Here is a 22,712-nt window from a genome sequence, read left to right on the forward strand (position 1 = left end):
CTTGCACTAAACTCCACTGCAAGACACATTTTAATTTCCAGTTTACAATTACGTCGCAATTTATGAGAAATGTCTGCTCTTCCCAATAATCCTGGCATTGCCTCTAATCCCTCGGCAAATGACTTTACCCAATATAGCCACACACACACCCTAAATCAATCTTCTGTTCCTATAGTTCTGGGCACCTCTCCCCATAAAGGATATTGTAGAGTTGGAAAATCTTTTTTTAAAGGGCAAGCAAAAGGTTAGCATGGCTTTCTCCTCAGTTCAGGATGCAGTGATGGCTACCAACTTGGGTGGTTTGAAAGAGGATTAGACGAATTCCTGGAGGATCAAGTTATCAGTGATGACTAGCCGTGATGGCAGTACTCTGCCTCTGCAGTCAGAGGCAGGAATGCGTCTGAATATCAGTTGAAGGAAAACAGGATGCGGGTGGCGCTGTGGTCTAAACCACTGAGCCTAGGACTTGCCGATCAGAAGGTCGGTGGTTTGATTCCCCGCAACGCAGTGAGCTCCTGTTGCTCGATCCCAGCTCCTGCCAACCTAGCAGTCTGAAAGCACACCAGCACAAGTAGATAAATAGGCACCACTACGGCGGGAAGGTAAATGGCATTTCCATGCGCTCTGGCACTCGTCATGTTCCTCCATGTAGCGGTTTAGTAGTCCTGCTGGCCACATGACCCGGAAAGCTGTCTGTGGACAAACGCCAGGTCCCTCCGCCTGAAAGTGAGATGAGCGCTGCAACCCCATAGTTGCCTTTGACTGGACTTAACCGTCCAGGGGTCCTTTACCTTTTTAACTACCTGAAGGAAAACACAGGAGGGGAGAGGGCTGTTGTGGTTGAATCCTGAGGGTTTCCCACTGAGGCATTTCTGTGGCCACTGGGAGAAGAGGATGCCGAACTACTTGGGCCTCTGGCCTGATCGAGCGAGAGGGATCTTCTGATGTACTCATGGAACCTCCAGGTTCAAAAGCAGTCTACCTTGATTACTAGGTTATTAGGAGCATTTGGCCATGGTGTGAACAGGAAGTCAGACTAGGTGGATCAATGGCCTGATCCAACTCTATATCTATATCTATATCTAGGGACGCAGGTGGCGCTGTGGTCTAAACCACAGAGCCTAGGGCTTGCCGATCAGAAGGTTGGCGGTTCGAATCCCCGCCACGGGGTGAGCTCCCGCTGCTCGGTCCCTGCTCCTGACAACCTAGCAGTTCAAAAGCACACTGGTCCAAGTAGATAAATAGGCACTGCTCCGGCGGGAAGGTAAACGGCGTTTCCGTGCGCTGCTCTGGTTCGCCAGAAGCGGCTTAGTCCTGCTGGCCACATGACCCGGAAGCTGTACGCCGGCTCCCTCGGCCAAAAAAGCGAGATGAGCGCCGCAACCCCAGAGTCATCTGCGATATTTTTATTAACTTTTCTGTTTTACAATTTAGAAAATTCATTTAAAACATCAATGACTTCCCTTCTTCTCTTTCCATGATTCATTTTGCATAACATAAATCCCTGCATATTTTATATAAACTAAACCATTCAGTATTCCCTTATCACATCCGTCAAAACTTATTTACAGTGTTGAATTTATCTTAATGGTGCCAACGTTTTCAAGTGTACACAGTTCCCCCCGTATACTGTATTCAATAAACATTTTCCAATCTTCTTTAAATTTGTGTTCTTCTTGTTTTCTTATTCCATATGTTAGGTCCGCAAGCTGCATATATTCCATCAGTTTATGTTGCAATTCTTCTTTAGTTGGGACCTCGCTCATTTTCCATTTTGGGGCTAACAAAAACATGGGCTGCTGTAGTGGCATACATAAAAAACTCTTTAAAAATATTTGTATTCTAATAAATAAAAAGGTGTATAATGCAAGGAATGACATACAATATTGAGAGAGAGAGAGAGAGAGAGAGAGAGAGAGAGAGAGAGAGAGAGAATGTATATATTCATTACTATTACATGAGCCAATTCCTGGAATAATAATAATAATTACAGAATATACACTTAAATACTACAGTAATGGGTAACAGAGGTGTGGCGTTAACTATGCCACACTCAAGATGGCGCTTCTCCATTCAAGTAACGGGGGAAGAGCGCCCCCTCGAGGAAAGAAAGCTTCAGAAACTGGTGCTCAGCTTAACCCATAGAGGTTTCAAAAGGGTAGAGCGACACGTTTAGCAGAAACTTCCGGCAAAATGTGAGCGTAGGCAGCAAGCCGTTGCTCTAGCCTTTCGCATCTCTATGACGGAAGCGCGGGAAACTAATTCCCTTGGAGATAGCGGAAGTGCTCATAAAGTCTACGACGGCGTTCGTCACTCTAGGCCTGCTTGGTCTACTCTACGGGCTCTAGCTAAGTTTTGAGCAACACTCAAGATGGCGACACCGGGGGGGGGGGAAACATGCCCTCTTAAATTATACAGCCCCTGCGGCCCCCTTCGCACCACAACTTCCCAATATTAAAAAGCACTTTCGTAACTCTCTGCGGTCTGCGCTTGTTAGGAGGTATGATATATTACCTTTTTTAAAAAGTTAAAGAGGTGCTTCAGTTCCGCCACACACAAAATGGCGGCTCCTCACGGTCTTCGGCTTCCTGTACGGGTCGCCGCCGAGGACAAAAACGAATCCCCGAGCGCCGCGCACGCGCAGAATGCCGGCGCCTCTTCCTGCTCAGTGACTAAGCTGCGGCTCTTCGGGGAAAGATGGAGGTTCCGTCGCCCTTCTCGCTGCCGCCGTTCTGGGCCGGGGGTCCCGCTCCGGGGGCGCTTTACTCACCGCCCTGCCCGGGAAACGCACCCGGGGTCCAGGCCGAGGGCGTCACCAGGACTCTGTAAGGAAGCTGGGGGGGGAGAGGCTAAGCGCCCCCAGTTAGGCCTAAAAGGGGGGAGGGGAGAGAAAATGCGCCTGTGATGTCACCTTGCTGACGTCACACCAGGTTGATGACGTCTCTGGGTGAGGGGTGGGCAGGAGGGGGGTTGGGGGAGAAGAATGGCTAAATTAGACAAATTAAATCTTGTTTAAATGGGCATTTGTTTATTTCAGAGGTGGGGGCCTCTGTGGCCCCATCCGGATGTTGCTGGACTCAACTCCCAGCACACACACCCCAAGCAATGGACAAGGGTCCCATTATATACCTCTTTCCCCATTTAGCCCATCAGCATCTAAATAAATGGACCAAATTTACAGACCATATCCTGATCTGGCGCGGATGAGCGTATAGAGATATGCTGCAGCTATGTATGGTTTTAGATATAGGTATTGTGAGTTTTATTTATGAAGGTTTTAGGTATAGGTATTGTGACCCGGTGGGTGGCACTGTGGGTTAAACCACAGAGCCTAGGACTCGGCGGTTCGAATCCCCACGACGGGGCGAGCTCCCGTTGCTCAGTCCCTGCTCCTGCCAACCTAGCAGTTCGAAAGCACGTCAAGTGCAAGTAGATAAATAGGTACCGTTCCGGCGGGAAGGTAAATGGCGTTTCCATGTACTGCTCTGGTTCGCCAGAAGCGGCATAGTCAGGCTGGCCACATGACCCGGAAGCTGTACGCCGGCTCCCTCGGCCAATAAAGTGAGATGAGCGCTGCAACCCCAGAGTCGGTCACGACTGGACCTAATGGTCAGGGGTCCCTTTACCTTTACCTTTATTGTGAGTTAATGTGTTGTTAGTCACTTGGAGACTTTCAGGTAATAAGCAGCTAAGAAGCCTAATAGAAAATAATACCCTCTTACTATTTGTTAGGAGGGACTTGTTAGCTCTGCCTGGGGTGGTGTGTCTGTCGCAGGGCGGCGGGGGCAGAGTGGGAAATAGGTGTTGAGTGAACAAGCAGCATTTTGTGGGGTTAGATTTGACTGCCTCAAAGGGAGACAGCACAAAATGCTAGCGCAGGAGGCTGACTTATACCATGTCAGTCCATTTAGTTCAGTGCTGTCCACACTGGCTGGCAGCAGCTCTCCAGAGTTTCAGGCAGGGGACATTCCCAGCCCTGTCTGAGGATGCCAGGAATTAAACCTGGGAACTTCTACATGCCTAGCAGATGCCCTACCACTGATCTACAGCCCTTTCCCCCAATAAGGAGTCAAGTAGGAAGAGGCACTCGAACACGGCAGGAGATGTGGGGCTGCTTTGCCATTTCTTCCAACTCAAGTTATTCCCCGCAGAGCTAGGCGAGCTGCAAGCTGACCCTCTGATGCTTCTTGTTCCCCTCAAAGGAGCCCCATGGTGACAGGCACCTCAGTCCTGGGGGTGAAGTTCAACGGAGGGGTGATGATTGCGGCCGACATGCTGGGCTCCTATGGGTCGCTTGCCCGCTTCCGCAACATCTCCAGGATTATGAAGGTCAACGACAGCACCGTGCTGGGGGCTTCGGGTGACTATGCTGACTTCCAGTACCTCAAGCAAGTCATTGAGCAGATGGTGTAAGTCTGAAGTTCTCCAAAGTTTCTCCCAACGAGAGCTGGGAGCAGATGGAGGCCTTTTAATTTTTTTTTTTTTATAATATTTTTATTTTTCGATATAAACACAATACAACAAACATAAACATACAAAAACAAAACAAAAAACATGTATCATTTCATATCCTAATTTCATATCCTATCTTCCCCGACTTCCTCATGCCTCCCCTTTCTGTATTCCAAATTCTTATCGATTGTTCAGCAAATCTTCCCTTATTTTAATTTAAATTTAGACTATTCTTCCTTATTCTCCTTGTATTAACCATTACTAATAGTAACCATTTACTTTCCAGTCCAACATCATTCTAACTTTCATTAACTTTGTAATATTTCTTTAAATAGTCCTTGAATTTTTTCCATTCTTCTTGCGCTGCTTCTCTTCCCTGGTTTCGGATTCTGCTCGTCATTTCTGCCAAGCCCATATAGTCTATCACCTTCATCTGCCATTCTTCCAGTGTGGGTAGTTCTTGCGTCTTCCAGTACTTCGCAATGAGTATTCTAGCTGCTGTTGTAGCATACATAAAGAAAGTTATATCCGTCTTTAACACCCCTTGGCCGACAATACCCAAGAGAAAGGCCTCTGGTTTCTTGGGGAAAGTATATTTAAATACCTTTTTAAGTTCATTATAAATCATTTCCCAGAATGCCTTAATCTTCGGGCAAGTCCACCAAAGATGAAAAAATGTACCTTCAGTTTCTTTACATTTCCAACATTTATTGTCAGGCAAATGGTAAATCTTTGCAAGCTTGACTGGGGTTATGTACCACCTATATATCATTTTCATAATGTTTTCTCTTAAGGCGTTACATGCCGTAAATTTCATCCCGGTGGTCCACAACTTTTCCCAATCAGCAAACAAAATATTATGACCAATGTCCTGAGCCCATTTAATCATAACCGATTTAACCGTTTCATCTTGTGTATTCCATTTCAGCAGCAAATTGTACATTTTGGACAAATTCTTAGTACTGGGTTCTAACAGTTCTGTCTCCAATTTTGATTTTTCCACCTGGAAGCCAATTTTACTGTCCAGTTTAAACGCTTCATTTATTTGATGATAGTGCAACCAGTCTCTCACCTTCAGATGGAGGCCTTTTAAGCCTCTGTCTCCAGTTCCCCTCCTCCAGGCTCTCCAGAAATTTAGAACCTTAAAGAACAAACCTGAAGATAGACACTCCTCCTCTGTCCCATAACCTGCCTCCTGGTGCACCTCCTACACTGCTGGACTGACAGAGGCACCTATGAGAGTCCCAGCTCTGGCCCTGGGGGTCCGGGAGGTTATTCTGGGGGCTTCTGTCTGTCAGGCTCTGTGTCCCTCCGATATCCAGCAGCCAGCTCCGAGCCCTGAACTGTTAGTGTAATCTAAAAATAGGCTTGAAATGATTCTTGCATAGTTTTGCCTCCCAGCAGCCGGGTTTCCTTAGCAATAGACTTCTATATTAGACGTTCTCTGATGGTGGCTGTTACTCTGTCCGGATGATTGAAGAGCAGAGAGATGGAATGATTCCGTGTATACAGTTTTACTTTGTTTTTCTTAGACCAGTAGTTGCATAAGTTGTACAGTGGTACCTCGAGTTACAAACGCTTCAGGTTGCAAACTCCTCTAAGCTGGAAGAGTTACCTTGATTACCTAGAACTTTGCACCAGGATGAGAACGGAAATCGTGTGCCGGTGGCGCAGCAGCAGCAAGAGGCCCCGTTAGCGAAAGCACGTCTCTAGTTAAGAACAGTTTCAGGTTAAGAACGGACCTCCGGAACGAATTAAGTTCGTAACTAGAAGTACCACTGTAATGTTAATTCTTCAGCAAATACTTTAAGGAGAACAGGAATGGATGAGGTGTTTATTCCCGCATGGGTATTCACCAACAGATGAGCTGAACCAAGAAAGAAGAGCTTGGAAGACTTTCTGGGTGACTGCAGACCGAGAAAGGAGCCCCAAATGATTGGCATAGTGCGCCAACATGAACTTGGCCTGGTTCCTTAGCTGGCCCTTATATAGTCTGTGTCTGGGATATCGCTGGATTCAGGCGTCAAAATGGGGGGTTCCCTATTCAGCCCCGAGCCTGAGGTTCCCCACTCCTTGCTGTAGAGCATCGGGTGCTGCATCTAATCTGGCTTCCGCCCTGCAGGATCGACGAGGAGCTCCTGGGAGACGGCCACAGCTACAGCCCCAAGGCCATTCACTCCTGGCTCACCCGAGCCATGTACAGCCGCCGGTCTAAGATGAACCCCCTCTGGAACACCGTGGTGATAGGCGGCTTCAGCAACGGAGAAAGGTAAGTCATCCTGGGGTGCGATGGGCGGAAAGGTTGGGAGCACTGTTGGAATCAGCATTCAGATAGGATGGCATGAGACCTCTGGCTAAAGTGCTCTGCCTGCCTGCCTTTTTATGTGGAGAGGGTTCATTCTGGAAGATGACGCTTTTAATGGCTACTATTCATGTTGGCTATGCTCTTGCCTCCCTGCCAGAAGCAGCCAGGCTCTTGTGTCCTGCTTGTGGTTTTCCCACTTAGGCAATTGGGTGGCCGCTGTGACAAGAGGGTGCTGGAATATGTGGGTGCTTGGCCTGATCCAGCTAGAGGGCTCTTCCGATTTTCCTTTTTTTGTTTTGTTTATTTACTTATTTATTGATATCTCAATACATATGCCCCGCGGAGGACCTTAAGGTCCATAAATAGCAACACCCTAGAGGTCCCGGGCCCTAAGGAAGTCAGATTAGCCTCAACCAGAGCCAGGGCCTTTTCAGTACTGGCCCAGACTTGGTGGAACGCTCTGTCTCATGAGACCAGGGCCCTGTGGGATCTGATTTCTTTCCGCAGGGCCTGCAAGACAGAGTTGTTCCGCCAGGCCTTTGGCCTGGAATCAACTTGATCTCCTCCCCCTCTTTCCTTTTTCCTTTCTCTGTGATGGAACTCATATTTGGGAACTTCCCTCCCTGGCTTTTTTCTGGCCCACATAGGACCAGTCTGGATAGTTGGCCTTGGTGAAGATTTGACGTTTTCATCCCCCCAAAAGTTTTTGCCTTGAGTTTCTACTGAAATGAGGCTGCGTGTTGTACTTAATCTTGTTTTTAAGTTGTATTTTAATCAATTGTTTTTATACCTGGTGTTAGCCGCCCTGAGCCCAGGGTGGGGTATAAATAAAATTATTATTATTATTATTATTATTATTACTACTACTAAAGCCTCCCCTCCTCTCAGTTTCCTAGGTTACGTTGACATGCTCGGGGTGGCGTATGAAGCCGCTTCTCTGGCGACGGGATACGGTTCTTACGTGGCACAGGTAAGCGTCTCTGTGTGGAGGAGGCACACGGTCTCATGTTAAGAGGTGCCAAAGATCCGGTCTGTGCCCAGCCGCTTTTGGTTGGCCACTGTGAGACCAGGGTGCCCGATGAGCTATGGACAGGACTCTTCTGGCCTTCTTAGTTCCCACTGCTTGCGGCTGCACAGCTGACGGTTTTATTTCTCCCGCTCTTTCACAGCCACTGATGAGGGAAGCCTTGGAAAAAAAGCCCGTCCTGTCCAAGCAGGAGGCCAGAAGCCTCCTTGAACGCTGCATGAAAATCCTCTACTACAGAGACGCCCGCTCGTTCAACAGGGTGAGTCTCCCACTGTGTATCTTGGCTTTAGAACCGTGGAAGGGTGGGACTTTGCGACCTTCCTGATTTATTTATTTTTTATAAATATTTATTAGAATTTTCAATTTTATACAAACAAAAAAGAAAAAGAAGAAAAATATTAAAAACAAATCAATTTCAATACCAATTTTCAATAACATATTTCCTTGACTTCCTCATACCTCCCCTTCTTGTTTTCTAGTTCAAATTGTTTATCCAGCAAATCCTAATCTCTTAACATTCCATTTAACTAACACTTTATTTTCCAATCAACTTCTTAAATTTTGTAACTTAAACAATATTTATACCAATTCTTTTTACCATAACAGCTAGAGACCACATAAATTCAATCCAGCATCTTTCAAAGTTCATTAATTTTGCAATATTTCTGTAAATAGTCCTTAAATTTCTTCCAATCTTCTTCTGTTGACTTTTCTCCCTGGTCGCGGATTCTGCCGGTCATTTCTGCCAGTCCCATACAGTCAATCAACTTCATCTGCCATTCTTCCAGAGTGGGTAGATCTTGCGTCTTCCAGTGCTTTGCTATAAGTATTCTTGCTGCCGTTGTAGCATACATAAAAAAAGTTCTATCCTTCTTTGGCACCAAATGGCCGACTATGCCCAAGAGAAAAGCCTCTGGTTTCTTCAAGAAGGTATATTTAAATACCTTTTTCATTTCATTAAAAATCATCTCCCAGAAAGCCTTAATCTTTGGGCACGTCCACCAAAGGTGAAAGAATGTACCTTCAACCTCCTTACATTTCCAACATTTATTATCAGGCAAATGATATATTTTTGCGAGCTTGACTGGTGTCATGTACCACCTGTAAATCATTTTCATAATATTCTCTCTTAAGGCAGCGACCTTCCTGATGTCCGGATTTGCATCTCTCACCAGCCCTGGCCAAAGGTCACAACTGATGCTGGTGGACGGCATCAGGAGGTCCTGCTTAAGGCAAACGTGTCTGGCAAGAGGGTCTAACCTCTCACTCTTCTTTCTCTCAGTACGAGCTCACGACGGTGACAGAGAAAGGCGTGGAAGTAGAAGGGCCCATCTCCTCCGAGACCAACTGGGAAATAGCACACCTGGTCAGGTAAGCACACCTCCCTTTGGATGGGCTTTCAAATGAAGCAGTTTGCGGCTGGCACAGTACAGGAAAACTCCCAATTTACCGACATGACCTTTGGGAAGGTTGCATTTTTGGACCCTGCACTGTCTGGACACCCTCACAGAAACCCCCTCGGCTGCCAAGAACATCAGAGAGGGCCCTCATGGAAGTTCCAGCTCCCTCAGAAGTTTGGGGTTCCCCTAAGTTGTGGAACCTGCTTCCCACAGAGGCGAGGCCAGCTATGCAGTTTTCGGCTCAAGACTTGCCTCTTCAACACGGTTGCTAGGTGCATTTTTAGGGTCTGTTTTTGTGATTGTCACATGTTTTGGGCTGTTTTGAGTCATGTGTTTTTAAATTGTGGTTGCCTGCCCTGGGACCTTAGCAGGAAAGATGGGGAAATAAACCAAATAAATAACGTATTTCAGATTATCCTAGAACTCTTTGTTCTGCTGCCATTTTCTTGGCTTGGCTCACCTCACATTACCTTACCTTTGGGAACAGGAGCTGAAAAGGCCACTAGATTTTCCTTTTCTTGTCCAGGGAGCCATCCAACCCCTTTAGAGCTCTTCCCAGGTCACACCTCTTCAGCATGCTAAACCTACTACCAGCCATGATCTGTCGTTTTCGCACAGGCGTTTTGGTTGGCCCCTGTGAGAGCTGACACTTGGCTGGATGGGCCATTGGGCCAAACTCTTCTTAGCTTCTTGCCTGTGCCCTCAAGTGTGTTTTCCTGGCCAAAAGCCATCCCTGAACTGCAATGATGCCTATAGAAGGGTGTGTAGAAATCTCCTTGACCCTTGCTTGGCCTCTAGCCTACTGGGCAGGGTGAGCTTCTTATCAATGGCCCCCCTAAAGCTCCCCACAAGGGAATGTGGCCCTCGGTGTATAAAAGGTCCCCCTGCCTCATTAGCTAGGTTTTGGGTGTTTATATATGAACTTTGAAAGGAATATACAGGTTTTAGAAGGAATGACTGGCTCCTAGCAAGAGGCACGCACACCTCTGTGACCACTTACCAAACTGTCTCATAGCGACATTCTGAACATGGTTAAATGTCTTATCTAGTATCCCTGGGCCCAAAGGCTATAGTAATTCCATATTCATACCCTAAATACTGTGTTTCATTTTGTCTTAAACACAATTTCCTGTTCTGCAACCATTTCTAGACATCGTGCAACTCTTGCCTCCTGCTAATTTGGGTACTGCCAACCTAATTTTTCCCCATTTCCTCCCCCTTTCTCTGCAGTGGCTTTGAATGAAGCTCAAGAGCTCGTGGGCAGACTCTGTTCCTGTCGAGAGATAATCCCAAATCCCTTGCGATGCTGTTTGATGCCTAATGTTTCGGCAGCTCCTCAGAACACGTTTTCTTTTTTTGTAAACAGAATAAATGAGGTTTAGACTCTTTGCCTGTATGCACATGTCATGATTCTTATACTTTCACTGTAACTTTCCAGGTTTCTCTGCTGTAAGCTTCCTGTCGACCTGAATCGGGCATTCCTGATCCTGTGTCATCTTAAAAGCATTGCTGGCTTCTCCCCTTTCTGAGCTTGTCAGACTAATCTTGTGGTGAGGCTGTTTGTGTGTGTCAGGGGGAGTGATACTTATAATTAAAGAATTATAATTAAAGAAAGTAGAGTGGAAGGTGCATTTTTAAAGAAATGCTTCTCCGTCTACTGAAAGCTCCCAGAAAATTCACTGCATTGTAGAAAGCTGACACATCAAGGAAGAAGCCTGCAGTCCAGCCTTTCTTGACACTCTGATTTTCTACTACCAGGGGAATGTATTATTTGATGTAAGGGGAATTGATCAGGCTCTGGGGCTGAGGGCTAAACTGAATGTGGCATATCAGTCATGCAGTTAGTGACCGTATGAATGGGTCTGTCCTTTAGAGGGAAATTAACGTAATCACTAATGAACATAGCTGTCAACTTTTCCCTTTTCTTGCAAGGAATCCTATTCGGAATAAGGGAATTTCCCTTTAAAAAAGGGAAAAGTTGACAGCTGTGCTAATGAATGGTGCTGTTTGGGCCTGCGTGGATCAGTTCCAACACAGATCCAGAGAATGCACATGGACACTTTGCTTGCAAAGAAGATGAGAAGACAAAAGTGGCAGAGATTGGAAGCCCACTTTCTGCAATTTGACAGGCAGATACAGGCTCAGAGTTTGCCCCCCCCCCTGCTGTTACCAATCTCATTCTTAAACCCCTGATAAGCTCAGGAGCAGCCAGTACAACTACCAACACATGGGGCCACTGAGAGGCATTCAAAACATCTGAATAAGCACCGTGTTGGCTATCTAATTTTCAAAGCACCCTGGCACCAAGTTTGAGAGCTGCTTACAGTCTTGAGGGGAGGGCGGGATAAGGGGGCATGACAGTGTCTGCAGAGAAGGAAAAACAAGAGGGGAAGAGTCAGCTAAAATGGTTGGGGTGGGGATGGGGAGGGAGATGAGCCCCTTGGACTGGAAAGGGGAAAGATGATAGGATGGCAAGATCCACTTTGGGCAGGGGCTGGGGTGGTAATCTGTGCGTCCAAGGAAGGAAGGAAGGGAATCTAGTGTGTAACGGGGAGAGAAAAAACTATCCAGTTGCTCCAGATCATGCTAATCTTATGCTTGTCTACAAGGTCACCTCTTGGTGGACCTTTTCTGAACCTCTTCCGACTCTACCATTATCCTTTTTGAGATGTGGCAACCAGAACTGTACACAGTATTCCAAATGTACAGAAGAGACAAGACTCTTTGGGGATCTGGCCCAAATAACTTTCCTCTGGACCCCACAACTGAAAATGCAGCTGAGTGCCCTATTGCTGCACCACAGCTGCTTTAGGCTCCATCAGCATCCATACCCTCCCGGTAACCTCAGCATCATACAGCTGTGCTGCCTTGGGCTGATGGAAGATGAAAACACCTGGATGGAGGAACCAGGTGTATTGGGCATCCTGCCTGAAGCTCCTGTTAATTTACAATGCGCACAAAACTTCAACCTGCCCCATCCAGCTGTCATTCTCCATAATAAAAACACAGCGTTTATAAATCCATTTCCCTGGCTTTATTAAATGTTCCACGTATGTACATTTTAGAGATTAATCATTTACAGGTCAGCCCACCCTGTTTCCTTCTTCCCTTGAGTCACTGGGGTGGGGAGCGGGGTGGGCATATTGGGGGCTTCGGGGAAAGGGAGGGAAGGCGTCGGCCACAGAGGAGAGTCTTAAAACTTCAACGGAAAAAAGTAAAACCAGAAGTGGCGTGAAGGGCGGGGGAGGCTCCCACGTTCTTTCGTCATGTCAAAATGCTTTTCATTGTTCAGACCATAATACGTTACGATTTTTAAAAAACTCTCAAACATGCAAACAGTAGAAAAAACATCTCTCTTTTTGTCTTTCTTTTGTCTCTGTTTTTTACGCTGGCAGTGAAAAATAAAAACAAGTTCTCCCTTGTTTTTTTGAGTGTGCAGCTGGGTTCAACCGAAGTAGCAAATTCGGGGTACGTAGTGTGTCTTGGCGCCGTCGGAGAAAGCAGGATTCAGTAGCTATCGATAAGTTTCCAGAAGGTTTAAAGTCAATGGTCCAGGAGAGGATTAGCTTGCAACCAAGGAGCCAACCGGAAAGGATGTTGCCAACCTGAACGGAGTTGTCAAAAGGCTTGAAGCTTCCACAGTTTATACTCTTGTTAGGAATCAGAAGGAGCAGGTGCCCAGTAGTTTAGCCAACGGACGAGGAAGTGAGGAAGTTGCGGCAGCTGCCTGGAAGTCCAGATAACTCTCAACCAAAGTGGATCATCAGTCAACCCAAAGCATGGCACTTCTATGTCTATAAAGATCCATTTGCTGGTGACCAAGAGGCCGGATCAACCCCTTTCCTGTCCCTAAACAACGGTGTCGGCCTTTAATTGCTGTCCTCTTTGTTAATAAGGAAACATCAAATTTTCAAAGGGCGGCTACAGAATGTTCAATGTGTTAAAGGAAACATTCATACCTTAAAAGAAAGAAAAGATGTTATCACCTAGAAATCAACATTTCTGGATCCAAGTGTTAAAATGGGGAAGGTAGGGGAGGTCTGTGTTATGACAAATTTTTTAAAAAGGGGTGGGGTGTAGAGATTTTCATTCTTTAGCTACATATTGGTGTTCCTTGGTTTTTTCAAAAGAAAAAAGGTCACATTGATGATGTGGCTTAATTAAAAACCTTTTTTTGCACAGTATAAAACAAACACAACCCAGAAACTATAATACAGTGAGGTAAAGAAAATGAAAAGCAAAAAATAATTCACCCACAATGTATCTTCAGAAAATAGCAACACAGTGATTTAAGAAAAAACAAAAACAAATTAAGCACATTTTTTTCTTTTTAAAGAAATGAACAGACAGCATAAAATGGCTATTAGTCTGCGTGTTCACCTACTAATCTCCTGTACCCACAGATCCACAGGGAAGTGAAAATGGTCTCATCCAACATTGATTTTCTTTTATATATATATCTATATATCTCTATATATATCTATATATATAAAAGAGAGAGGAAAAGAACTCTTTCTCTGGATCAAGCGGGAAAGCACTCAGACTTCCATCAGATCCAAGTCAGCATCCTCAAAGCCGTAGAACGATTCTGTCTCGCTCTCCCCTTCAAAGAGCTGGTGGAGGATCTCGGGGTTGGCGGATTCCTCGGCTGGCGCGACCGATGCCCCGTCCTGCAGCTCTGCCTCTTCCTCCTCCTCCTCTTCCTCCTGCGGCTCGTTGTTGAGCTTCAGCTGCTCCTCCAGCGAGGCAATGAGCTCCTCCTGCATGTCGGCGTTGCGGGTGGGTGTGTTGGCTGTGCCATCGGGGCCCGGCAGCACACTGGCCACCAGGAAGGACTGCTGGACCAGTTCGGGGCAGTCGCTGATGACCTCGAGGGCCTCGGCCAGCCAGCACAGGACCAGCTGGAGGAGGATGTCCGAGTCGCACGTGGAGTCGGCCATCTCCTTGGCCTGCTCCTTCCACTTTTTGTGCAAGAAGTTTTTCACGGTCCTTTTGATGCAAACGTCCAGCGGCTGGTTTTTGGAGCTGCAGCCGGCGGGGACGACGGCCGGCAGCGTGTTGGAGGAGCTCAGCACGGAGAGGACCTCTTCCGAGAGGTGCGTCCGGTGGCAATCCAGGACCAGCATGCCTTTGCTGTTCTGGCTCTTTATGTGCTTGTGCCACACCGTGGAGGACCACGACTCCATGATCTCGTCGTCGCTGTAGCCGCCCTCCTTCACCTCCAGGACAATCGTCTCCGGGACGTTGGCGGCCTGCTCCACCCGGCCCCGGTAGAAGACAAGGGTGGGTAGCACGCTCCCGTCAGCCAAGATGGCCAGGACCACGTCACACCAGGGCTCCCCCGTCCCCACCGTCTGCAAGGCGTTCTCCTTCCGGTCGTCGCTGCAGAGCACTTCCACGTCTAGGAAGAGGGAGATCTCGTCGATGGCGGCGATCATGGACAGAGGCAGGTCCTGGGTGTGGATCTGCCGCTGCACGAACTCAATGAAGCAGCTGGCACTGCCCTCAACGTCCTTGGGCAGAGGGTGGGCCACCGCCCGGCGGTTGTGCGTGCTGAGGTTGTGCCGGAGCATGAAGCGGACAGCCCACTCGTAGGAGATCTTGAAGCCGCCTTCCAAGGACCGCCCGATCTTGGTGGCCTTCTGGAAGAGGGTCTCCTCGTTGACCGGCAGCTGCTGCTCCCGCTGGGTGAGAACCCACTCTGCCAGCTTCTCCTCCGCCTCGAAGCTCAGGTACTTCCCCTCTGACAGGGAGGCCACGTTCTCCTCCTGGAAAGCCTGGAACCGCCGAAGCCAGCGCCGGATCCGCCGCGGGGGGTTCTTGAAGTGCTCCGCCGCCTGCTCCGTGTTGCAGCACAGGGCAAAGAGGACCACCCGTAGCTTCTTCACCGAGAGCTGCTCCTTTCGGCTCGCCGGCTCAGGCACTTCCTTCGCCGGTGGCTCCTCATCCTCATCTTCCACGTTCAAGCACTCGTCTTCGTCCTCCTGGATAGTGGCGGGAGCCGGAGTGGGAGTGACGACAGGGGGTCTGTTGCCAGCTTCAGGCGCCTCCTTCTCTTTCTCGTCCTCAGGCAGAGGCGAGGCCGTGTTCACGGTAGCAGCTTTGATTGGCGGGTAGGTGGAGCTGGGGGCCTTCACGCCTCTGTCAAAGGGCTGGGCAGGCCTGAAGGGTGGGAGAAAAAAAGAAAGACGGGGAAGGTCCTTGAGTATTTTTCTTTCTTTCTTTATCTCATCAATTTTACACACCGCTTAAGGGGGGGGGGTGATGTCAAAAGCAGTTTACAAAGAAAATAAAGCAATAAAATTATCAGTAAAAACCATACAAAACAACTCTCAAGATGATTCAAAAGAGAAACGATCACAGCAATTAACTAAAAGCAGATTAAAACATGTATCTACATTCTGCACGTCTGGGGAGGCTGAACAAAAATGTTTTTTAGCAGGCAGTAAGAAGAGTACAGTGAAGTCACCTTCCCTGTCGATACACAGGGCGTCTCAGAGTGTGGGTGCTGCCACAATAAAATATTTCTCACAAATGTGGAATGGGTATGATGTGGCACTTGTAACAGGGCCAGTTTTGCAGTAAAGAAAGAGAAAAATCCCTCATGAATCTGCCCAGATGGGAGGGAAATTGGGGGAAATTTACCTTGAATGTGAACTCCAGGTGGAACCTGTTAGAAAAAAAGAGGAAATAAAAGTATTGAGAGGCTGAGCTTGCACCAGGCGGCTTGTTAACAAGGAACACACAAAGGGACTGGACAGCCAGCCAGGGTCAGTGGCAACAGGTGGACTCACAGCACGGGGGCAGAGGAAAATCCAGGGGCCTTCTGGGAACTAGTAGCCATGCCCTAAGTCTGCACAGCAATCCATCACTACCCTTTTCCATCAGCATATAAACTGCCTCTTAGGAAGGCGACAGAGAACCAGCTGCAAGCAGCTCACAGACACCATGCCATGCTTTGCTCCTCCCTGGCTCCCTTACGCAGCAGACTAGCTCCCCTATCCTCTCCCTGCCTATTCTGCCTTCCTGAAACTGGCCTTGCTCTCCTGTTGGCACCCTCCTGTTCAAGCCTGCAAATCTGTCTTGCCCCTCAGTCAAGCACCGCTGTGGCCTGGTGATCTTCCTGGAAGAGTCCTGGACCGTTTTGTACTTATCTAGTGGGCGACACCATTGCCTTCCCTTTATTTCCTCATCCCTTGTTGATACCCCAATGTGTATGTCTCAAGGACAAGTTCTGTGGCCACGTTCTGAGCATTAAACCCAGATCCACTGCTCTTTGAACCCAGAGTTTCCTAGGCAGCTGCCCCCAAGGACTGCCACTGTATTCTGCTCTGGTCAGACCTCACCTGGAGTACTGTGTCCAGTTCTGGGCACCACAGTTCAAGAAGGACACTGACAAACTGGAACGTGTCCAGAGGAGGGCAACCAAAATGGTCAAAGGCCTGGAAAGATGCCTTATGAGGAACGGCTAAGGGAGCTGGGCATGTTTAGCCTGGAGAAGAGGAGGTTAAGGGGTGATATGATAGCCATGTTCAAATATATAAAAGGATGTCACATAGAGGAGGGAGAAAGGTTGTTTTCTGCTGCTCCAGAGAAGCGGACACGGAGCAATGGATCCAAACTACAAGAAAGAAGATTCCACCTAAGCATTAGGAAGAACTTCCTGACAGTAAGAGCTGTTTGACAGTGGAATTTGCTGCCAAGGAGTGTGGTGGAGTCTCCTTCTTTGGAGGTCTTTAAGCAGAGGCTTGACAACCATATGTCAGGAGTGCTCTGATGGTGTTTCCTGCTTGGCAGGGGGTTGGACTCGATGGCCCTTGTGGTCTCTTCCAACTCTATGATTCTATGATTCTATGATTCTAAGGACTTCCATCGCAGTCTCTGAGCTGGTTGGGAAAGGAAGAGCAAAAAGGCTGGAAGTATCAAGGCAGCGGGAATGGTGGGGATGGCAGAGGGAGTAGAACTGCAGCAAGGGCAAGAGTGAAGTGTTCAAACAAGCTTGCAATAAAACAGAGAGGAAATGCCTCTCTCTCTCTCTCTCTCTCTCTCTCTCTCTCTCTCTCTCTCTCTCTCTCAAAAGAGAGTCTCCGTTCGAAACCATGGGAAGCTGCTACTAGTCAGTGTGGGCAATACTGAGACGGACCAGTATAAAGCCATTTCCTAGGTTATAAGACACATGTGGTGGTGATGATTCTTTTTGGTGAGGAAGTCTGTTTAAATGAGCAAATGCTGGGAATGGAGGAGTTGGGAGGAGCTGTGCTGCATCATCCGATTTCCACCTGCCCCCTCCAGCCCTCACCTCGTAGGAGTACGTTGCTGAATTCGTGCGAGGGGTTGAAGACAAGGTGCTTGGCCATCGCATCGCCTTCCGATGTGGCAAAGAGACAAGCCGAGCAAGCCAATCGCACTCCGCTGTGAGGCAGAAAGAAAAAGAAGGAAGGTCATCCCTTGTGGTAGGATCTTGCCACCAGCAAGCATATTTGATTCCCAAACATCTTCCCTTGTAGACAAACAACAACAACAACACCCCCTCTTCCCTGACAATGCACATCTTGATTTAGCTGCTCAGAAGATAAATCACATCAGGGTGGGGAACTTGAAGCCCCTTGATGTGATTCTTTGGCAATCTTGTTATAAGTGCCAAGAATTCCAACACATTCATTACACACACACACACACACACACACACACACACACACACACACACACGAAAACTGTCTAAGCCTCACTGATGAAGCATGTCAGAAAACAAGGTTTCTAAAACAACCACAGACCTTGGAGGGCTGGTTTAAAAAGTTATTAATTCAATGTTTGAAAAGCCAACCCCCCAAAGTGCTCTCTCCACTAAGGCTCAAAAGGCATTTTGAGCTGAGGTTCTGCAGCATTCGTTCTCCAGACCCAGGAACTGCCATTTGCGATTAGCACAAAAGCGATTAGATAAATCACACACAGGAAAGCTCATGAGGCAAATCTACACTACAAAAATACAAGTCGTAACACCAGTTCAGCTCACAGACTTAAAATGGTCTAAACCAGCGTTTCCCAACCTGAGGGCTCCAGCAGAGGCTTCAGGTGACTTATTGATTCATGGCTTGCTTATCTCCAAACAAACCACAAGCAAAGTCCTCATTGTCATTGCCATCACTTTCTTTAACATAGCAGGGTTAACCTTGCACATGAACCAAATCCCTCTCGTTTTAATTGTCATAGCTCCAGCCACCCTGCAAGGAATTCTGGGAACTGTAGGTTGCTGAAGAGGCTGAGAGTCATTCTTGGCTTGACTACCCCCCAACTGGGCCAGAGAGTTACAAATATTAGGTGTGAGAGAAGGATTATTAAGGCAGGTTTAGGTCCACGGTGTAGACGAACGGCACACCAGAACATAAAAAAGGTGCTAGCTAGCAGGTAAAGAAAGGAAATTGTTGTTCCAGGGAAATTTCTGCCTTACCAAGCAGTGTAGTTTTTGAACAAGGCCAAGTACTTCGGACTCTTGCGAGGAACGTGGTTGCTGGTAAAAAGAGAGCAAGCAAACACACACAAATGAGGAAAGAGAGCAATTCTTAAGGACTCCCACAAGCCACCCACTTCCTTAACAAGGCCCAGCAAACACTTCAGCCCAGCAAAAGTGGGTGCACAGGTCACAGAAAGAGAAGAGCAGGCACACTCTTGCCCCCTCCTGCTTCAGCCAGAAGGGAAGAGTTAGCCGCTGCACCAAAAGATCAGAGGAGGAGGAAGAGAAAACCGCTTGGCCTGACTTACTTGATCATGTGGTTGGCATAGGCGCGGGAGCAGCAGGTACTGTAACGGCATAGCGAGCAGTGGACATAGGTGGGGAAGTGGTTTGGGAAATCCGGGATTTCGAAGCTGCACTCCAGACACGTTTGCCGGCCAAGGACGCTCCTGCGGAGAGAAAGGGGGAGCCGGTCAGGGGCTGGGTTCCAACAAAGGATGTGGGTTTCGCTAAGAGGTTGCAAGAGGCTTTGGCAGGAGTTGGACCACGGTTGACGAAGTGGCAGGCTAGTGCCGCAGCTGTGGACTCCTTCCTGGCTTGTTGTCCTGTATCGCCTTAAGCCATAAGGACCAGACACTTGAGTTAAGAGAAAAACCTTGAAAATGGAGCCCTATTGCTTTTTTTTATTAAAAACAAACAAACCAAAACACCACCAAATTAAACGAGCAATTCTGTAAAGGACGTTTGGGTCATTGTGCACCCAAGTCAAAGTGCAGGATTTGGATTTTGTAGCTGGAGTCCCACAACTAGCCAGGTGTTCAGCTCATAGCAGAGAAGGCCTCCTCCTTGCTCCCCTGGCTGGGACAGTGCAGGGAAGCATCTATACCAGGGGTTGGGAGGAACCTCTGGCCGAACGGCCAAATATGGCTCCCAAAACTCCCTCCAGCAAGCCCGGAAAGCACCAGCTGTCGAATGTCAGGAGGAAGCTGCAGAATCTGAACCACTGAACTGTACAGTTCCCACCCTCCCACCCGCCACAGATTGTTATTATTTCTAAGGGATATTTTAGTGGGAAATTTAGTAATGAGCTCTGACATCTTCCTGACAGCTTTCTTCTGGATGTTCCTCTGGTAGGGTGGGCACAGGAAGTTGGGCTGGGGGTCCGCCGAGGCTGAGAGCAAGGTGGTGTCTTGTAGCAGGCCTGGGGGCATGTCGTTGGCAGACAAGGGCACCGTCCGCGGCTGCCCTCGGGAGGCCCTGATGGTGACCTGTGGCGCAGAGGGGGAGAGAGACTGCAATGAGAACACTCGAGCGCTATACAGATACAGAAAAGAAAAAGAAAAAAATCTCCAAATGATTCCTGTGCCTCATTTGCATAGCCCCACCCCTGGGGAAAGTGGGAGGGGTTACCCACTCCCAAGTAACCTTCCTCACCAGCTGAGGGGAAGCCAGAAATCGATCAGCATTAAAGATGGGGACAGAGGAACTAGCTGGAAATGTATTTTATTCATGTCTTATATTTATATCCCACCTTTCAAGGTGGCCTACAGACATCTCCTCCCCAGGTTATCCTCACAACCACCCTGTGAGGTAGGCTAGGCTGAAAGACAGGCCAGGATCACATCTAGTGAGCTTCATTTCTGATGGGGGTGGGGTGGGAGAGGGAGAGAATTTGAATCCTGCTTTCTCAGGACCAAGTCCAGCGCTCTACCCACTACAGTCAAGTGGGGAGCCCAGGGAAGTAATGCAAACAAGTCCACACAAGTTTCTGGTCAACAAACATTTCAACCAGCCTGCCTGTCACTCTGTGTCTTAAAAAAGAAAGTGGCATGGGGAACCACATAGACAGGGAACCTTAGTAATGTCTGCCTGCTAGATTGCGCAGTGAGGACTGCCTGTCTGTTTCCGAGGCCTGGCTTGATTTAAAAGAGAGGTGTGCGGGTGCTTCTGCCCACCCCTCACACCCCCCAGGCGTCCCTCTCCGTACCTTGGTGCCTGGTTTTAGCCCCTCCAGCTGCTTGGGCTTGCGGAAGGTTTTGTGGTGCTGCAGCTTGTGCTCAATCTTGTCCTTGGCAAAGAGGAACTGCAGCCGGCACTTGTTGCAGTGATAGATGCTCTTCTTCTGCGGGAGGAATTGGAGTGGCATGGAAGCGGCGTTGGCGCAACAGCAGACAGTGTCTTTTGTCGTAAAGGGAGGGTGGGGAACCCGCGGCCCCTCCAGATGCCGCTGACATGGCCAGTGTGGTCACCACTTGGCTGGTGTTCTTACCCACCATTATATACCCACAACAATCCTGTGCGGTAGCTTAGGCTAAGAGGCAGTGACTGGCCCAAGGTCACCCCCAGGGAGCGCCATGTGGCCAAGCAGGGATCTGAACCCTGGTCTTGTCCAGGCCCTAGGTTGACATTCTAACCCATGGGTGGGCAACCTAAGGCCTGGGGGCTGGATCTGGCCCAATTGCCTTCTCAATCTGGCCATGGACGGTCCAGGAATCAGCATGTTTTTACATGAGTATAATGTGTCCTTTTATTTAAAATGAATCTCTGGGTTATTTGTGGGGCCTGCCTGGTGTTTTTACACGAGTAGAATGTGTGCTTTGATTTAAAATGCATCTCTGGGTTATTTGTGGGGCATAGGAATTCGTTCACCCCCCCCCAAAAAAAAATATAGTCCAGCCCCCACAAGGTCTGAGGGACAGTGGACCGGCCCTCTGCTGAAAAAGTTTGCTGACCCCTGTTCTAACCACTACCCTCCGGACTCTCCTGCCTCATTCTAATGCACAGGTAGGCTTCAAAATAAAAATAACAATAAGGGTGGGAAATAAATAATTATTTCTATATCCCTGCATCTTCCCCACCCCCACCCCCTTTAGAATTTTTAGTCCTGGTTTTTCCTTTCTGTTACATTCTCCAACTACCCCTTAAAAGGGAAGCTGAAACCAGATGGAGTTGCAAGGCCCCTCTGGGAAATGCTTCAGAGACCTCTATGGCCTCAGGGGTTGAGCTGAGGAGGAGGAGGAGGGCCAGAGAATTCAGTTGGCCTGCATGCCATTCCCAGTCACCAAGGGAACCAGGCGAGCGCTTCACCTGCAAGGCCAATTTACCTGGTGCCTCATGAAATGCTGCTGGAAGGCATTGCCATTCTTGAAGACCTTGAGGCAGTAAGGGCAGAGGAGGTGCCGCGTGTCCTCGTGGACCATTCGGAAGTGGCTGTCTACTTCGGAGTAGAGTGACGAGCGGTACTGGCAGACCTGGAGGGAGCCACGAGCACAGAAGCAGGGGTAGGCGGTTTTGTTTTCTTTTGCAAATTCATTACAGGGGAAAAAACAGCAACACTGAAACGAACAGCCACAGATTTCTCGTATGTTACAGGATGTTTTTGGAAAGAAGTGATAAGCATCAAAATCAGGTGAGCGATAAGTAAAGCAACTATCTGATACAAGCCCTCCAAATTCCAGCATGGGTAGCTGGAGGCTGTGAACTCTCAAGAGAAGGACCGGACCTTTCTTGTCTGGCATTTTGCCTTCAGCAATGGCTTAATGTGGGAAGCTCATAATTATTTCGTAAACAACTTTGAGGCGGTTTTAAAAATTAAAATAAAAATAAAAGTCAAGAGATATATAAATAAATAAGGTGTGTGCGAAGGCCATGGCTCTCCCATATCACTTTCTCCCCCTGCACAGAAACTCCCATACACCTGAAACTAGTATTCAGGGGTAGACTGCCTCTGTGCATGGAAGTTCCATTCCTACTACATTGTAGCTAACAAAAGGGAGAGCAGGCTGGCCAGACCCAGTGTGGATTCTCAGTTTGTTGAAGCCAACTGGGTTTTTTTTTGGGGGGGGGGATTCTCCATACCTGGCAAACGTAGGGCATCTCCCCTGGCTTGTGAGTGTCCTTCATGTGCTGCAGGAACATGGGCTCGCTCTCAAAAGCCCATTCACAGATCTTGCATTTCGCTGTAACGCAAGAGGGAGTCTGTCAAAAAGGAGGACGCCAGGAGGATTCAGATGCCACCCCAAACTGCAGAAGGCTTGCAGGGCCTGGCCCAGGAACAAAGTCTGGGTTGAACCTCAG

At 48.2% G+C, this 22,712-nt stretch overlaps 2 protein-coding genes across 4 annotated transcripts in view; one reads left to right on the forward strand and one right to left on the reverse strand.

The window, feature by feature from the left end:
• Positions 1 to 2,643: 2,643 nt before the first annotated feature.
• PSMB4 (proteasome 20S subunit beta 4) lies at positions 2,644 to 10,572 on the forward strand. The gene is made up of 7 exons (XM_083591558.1): positions 2,644 to 2,825; positions 4,203 to 4,409; positions 6,575 to 6,721; positions 7,646 to 7,727; positions 7,927 to 8,043; positions 9,067 to 9,155; positions 10,415 to 10,572. Exons 1-7 carry the CDS (start codon positions 2,698 to 2,700, stop codon positions 10,425 to 10,427), a joined length of 783 nt encoding a protein of 260 aa, XP_083447684.1. The 5' UTR covers positions 2,644 to 2,697; the 3' UTR covers positions 10,428 to 10,572.
• A 1,631-nt stretch (positions 10,573 to 12,203) lies between these two features.
• The window catches only part of POGZ (pogo transposable element derived with ZNF domain), a 38,742-nt gene continuing 28,233 nt past the window's right edge, over positions 12,204 to 22,712 (reverse strand). For all 3 annotated transcript variants that reach the window (XM_083590960.1, XM_083590958.1, XM_083590959.1), the window contains exons 11-19: positions 22,494 to 22,594; positions 21,740 to 21,886; positions 20,623 to 20,757; positions 19,731 to 19,903; positions 18,944 to 19,084; positions 18,633 to 18,692; positions 17,484 to 17,596; positions 15,830 to 15,854; positions 12,204 to 15,346 (exon numbers count right to left, since the gene is read on the reverse strand). In XM_083590960.1, coding sequence (XP_083447086.1) covers positions 13,723 to 15,346; positions 15,830 to 15,854; positions 17,484 to 17,596; positions 18,633 to 18,692; positions 18,944 to 19,084; positions 19,731 to 19,903; positions 20,623 to 20,757; positions 21,740 to 21,886; positions 22,494 to 22,594 — 2,519 coding nt within the window. In that variant the 3' untranslated portion in view covers positions 12,204 to 13,722. The remainder of the gene's footprint in view (positions 15,347 to 15,829; positions 15,855 to 17,483; positions 17,597 to 18,632; positions 18,693 to 18,943; positions 19,085 to 19,730; positions 19,904 to 20,622; positions 20,758 to 21,739; positions 21,887 to 22,493; positions 22,595 to 22,712) is intronic.

The sequence above is a fragment of the Podarcis filfolensis genome (assembly GCF_964270895.1).
Source record: "Podarcis filfolensis genome assembly, chromosome: 16".
Lineage (NCBI taxonomy): Eukaryota > Metazoa > Chordata > Lepidosauria > Squamata > Lacertidae > Podarcis > Podarcis filfolensis.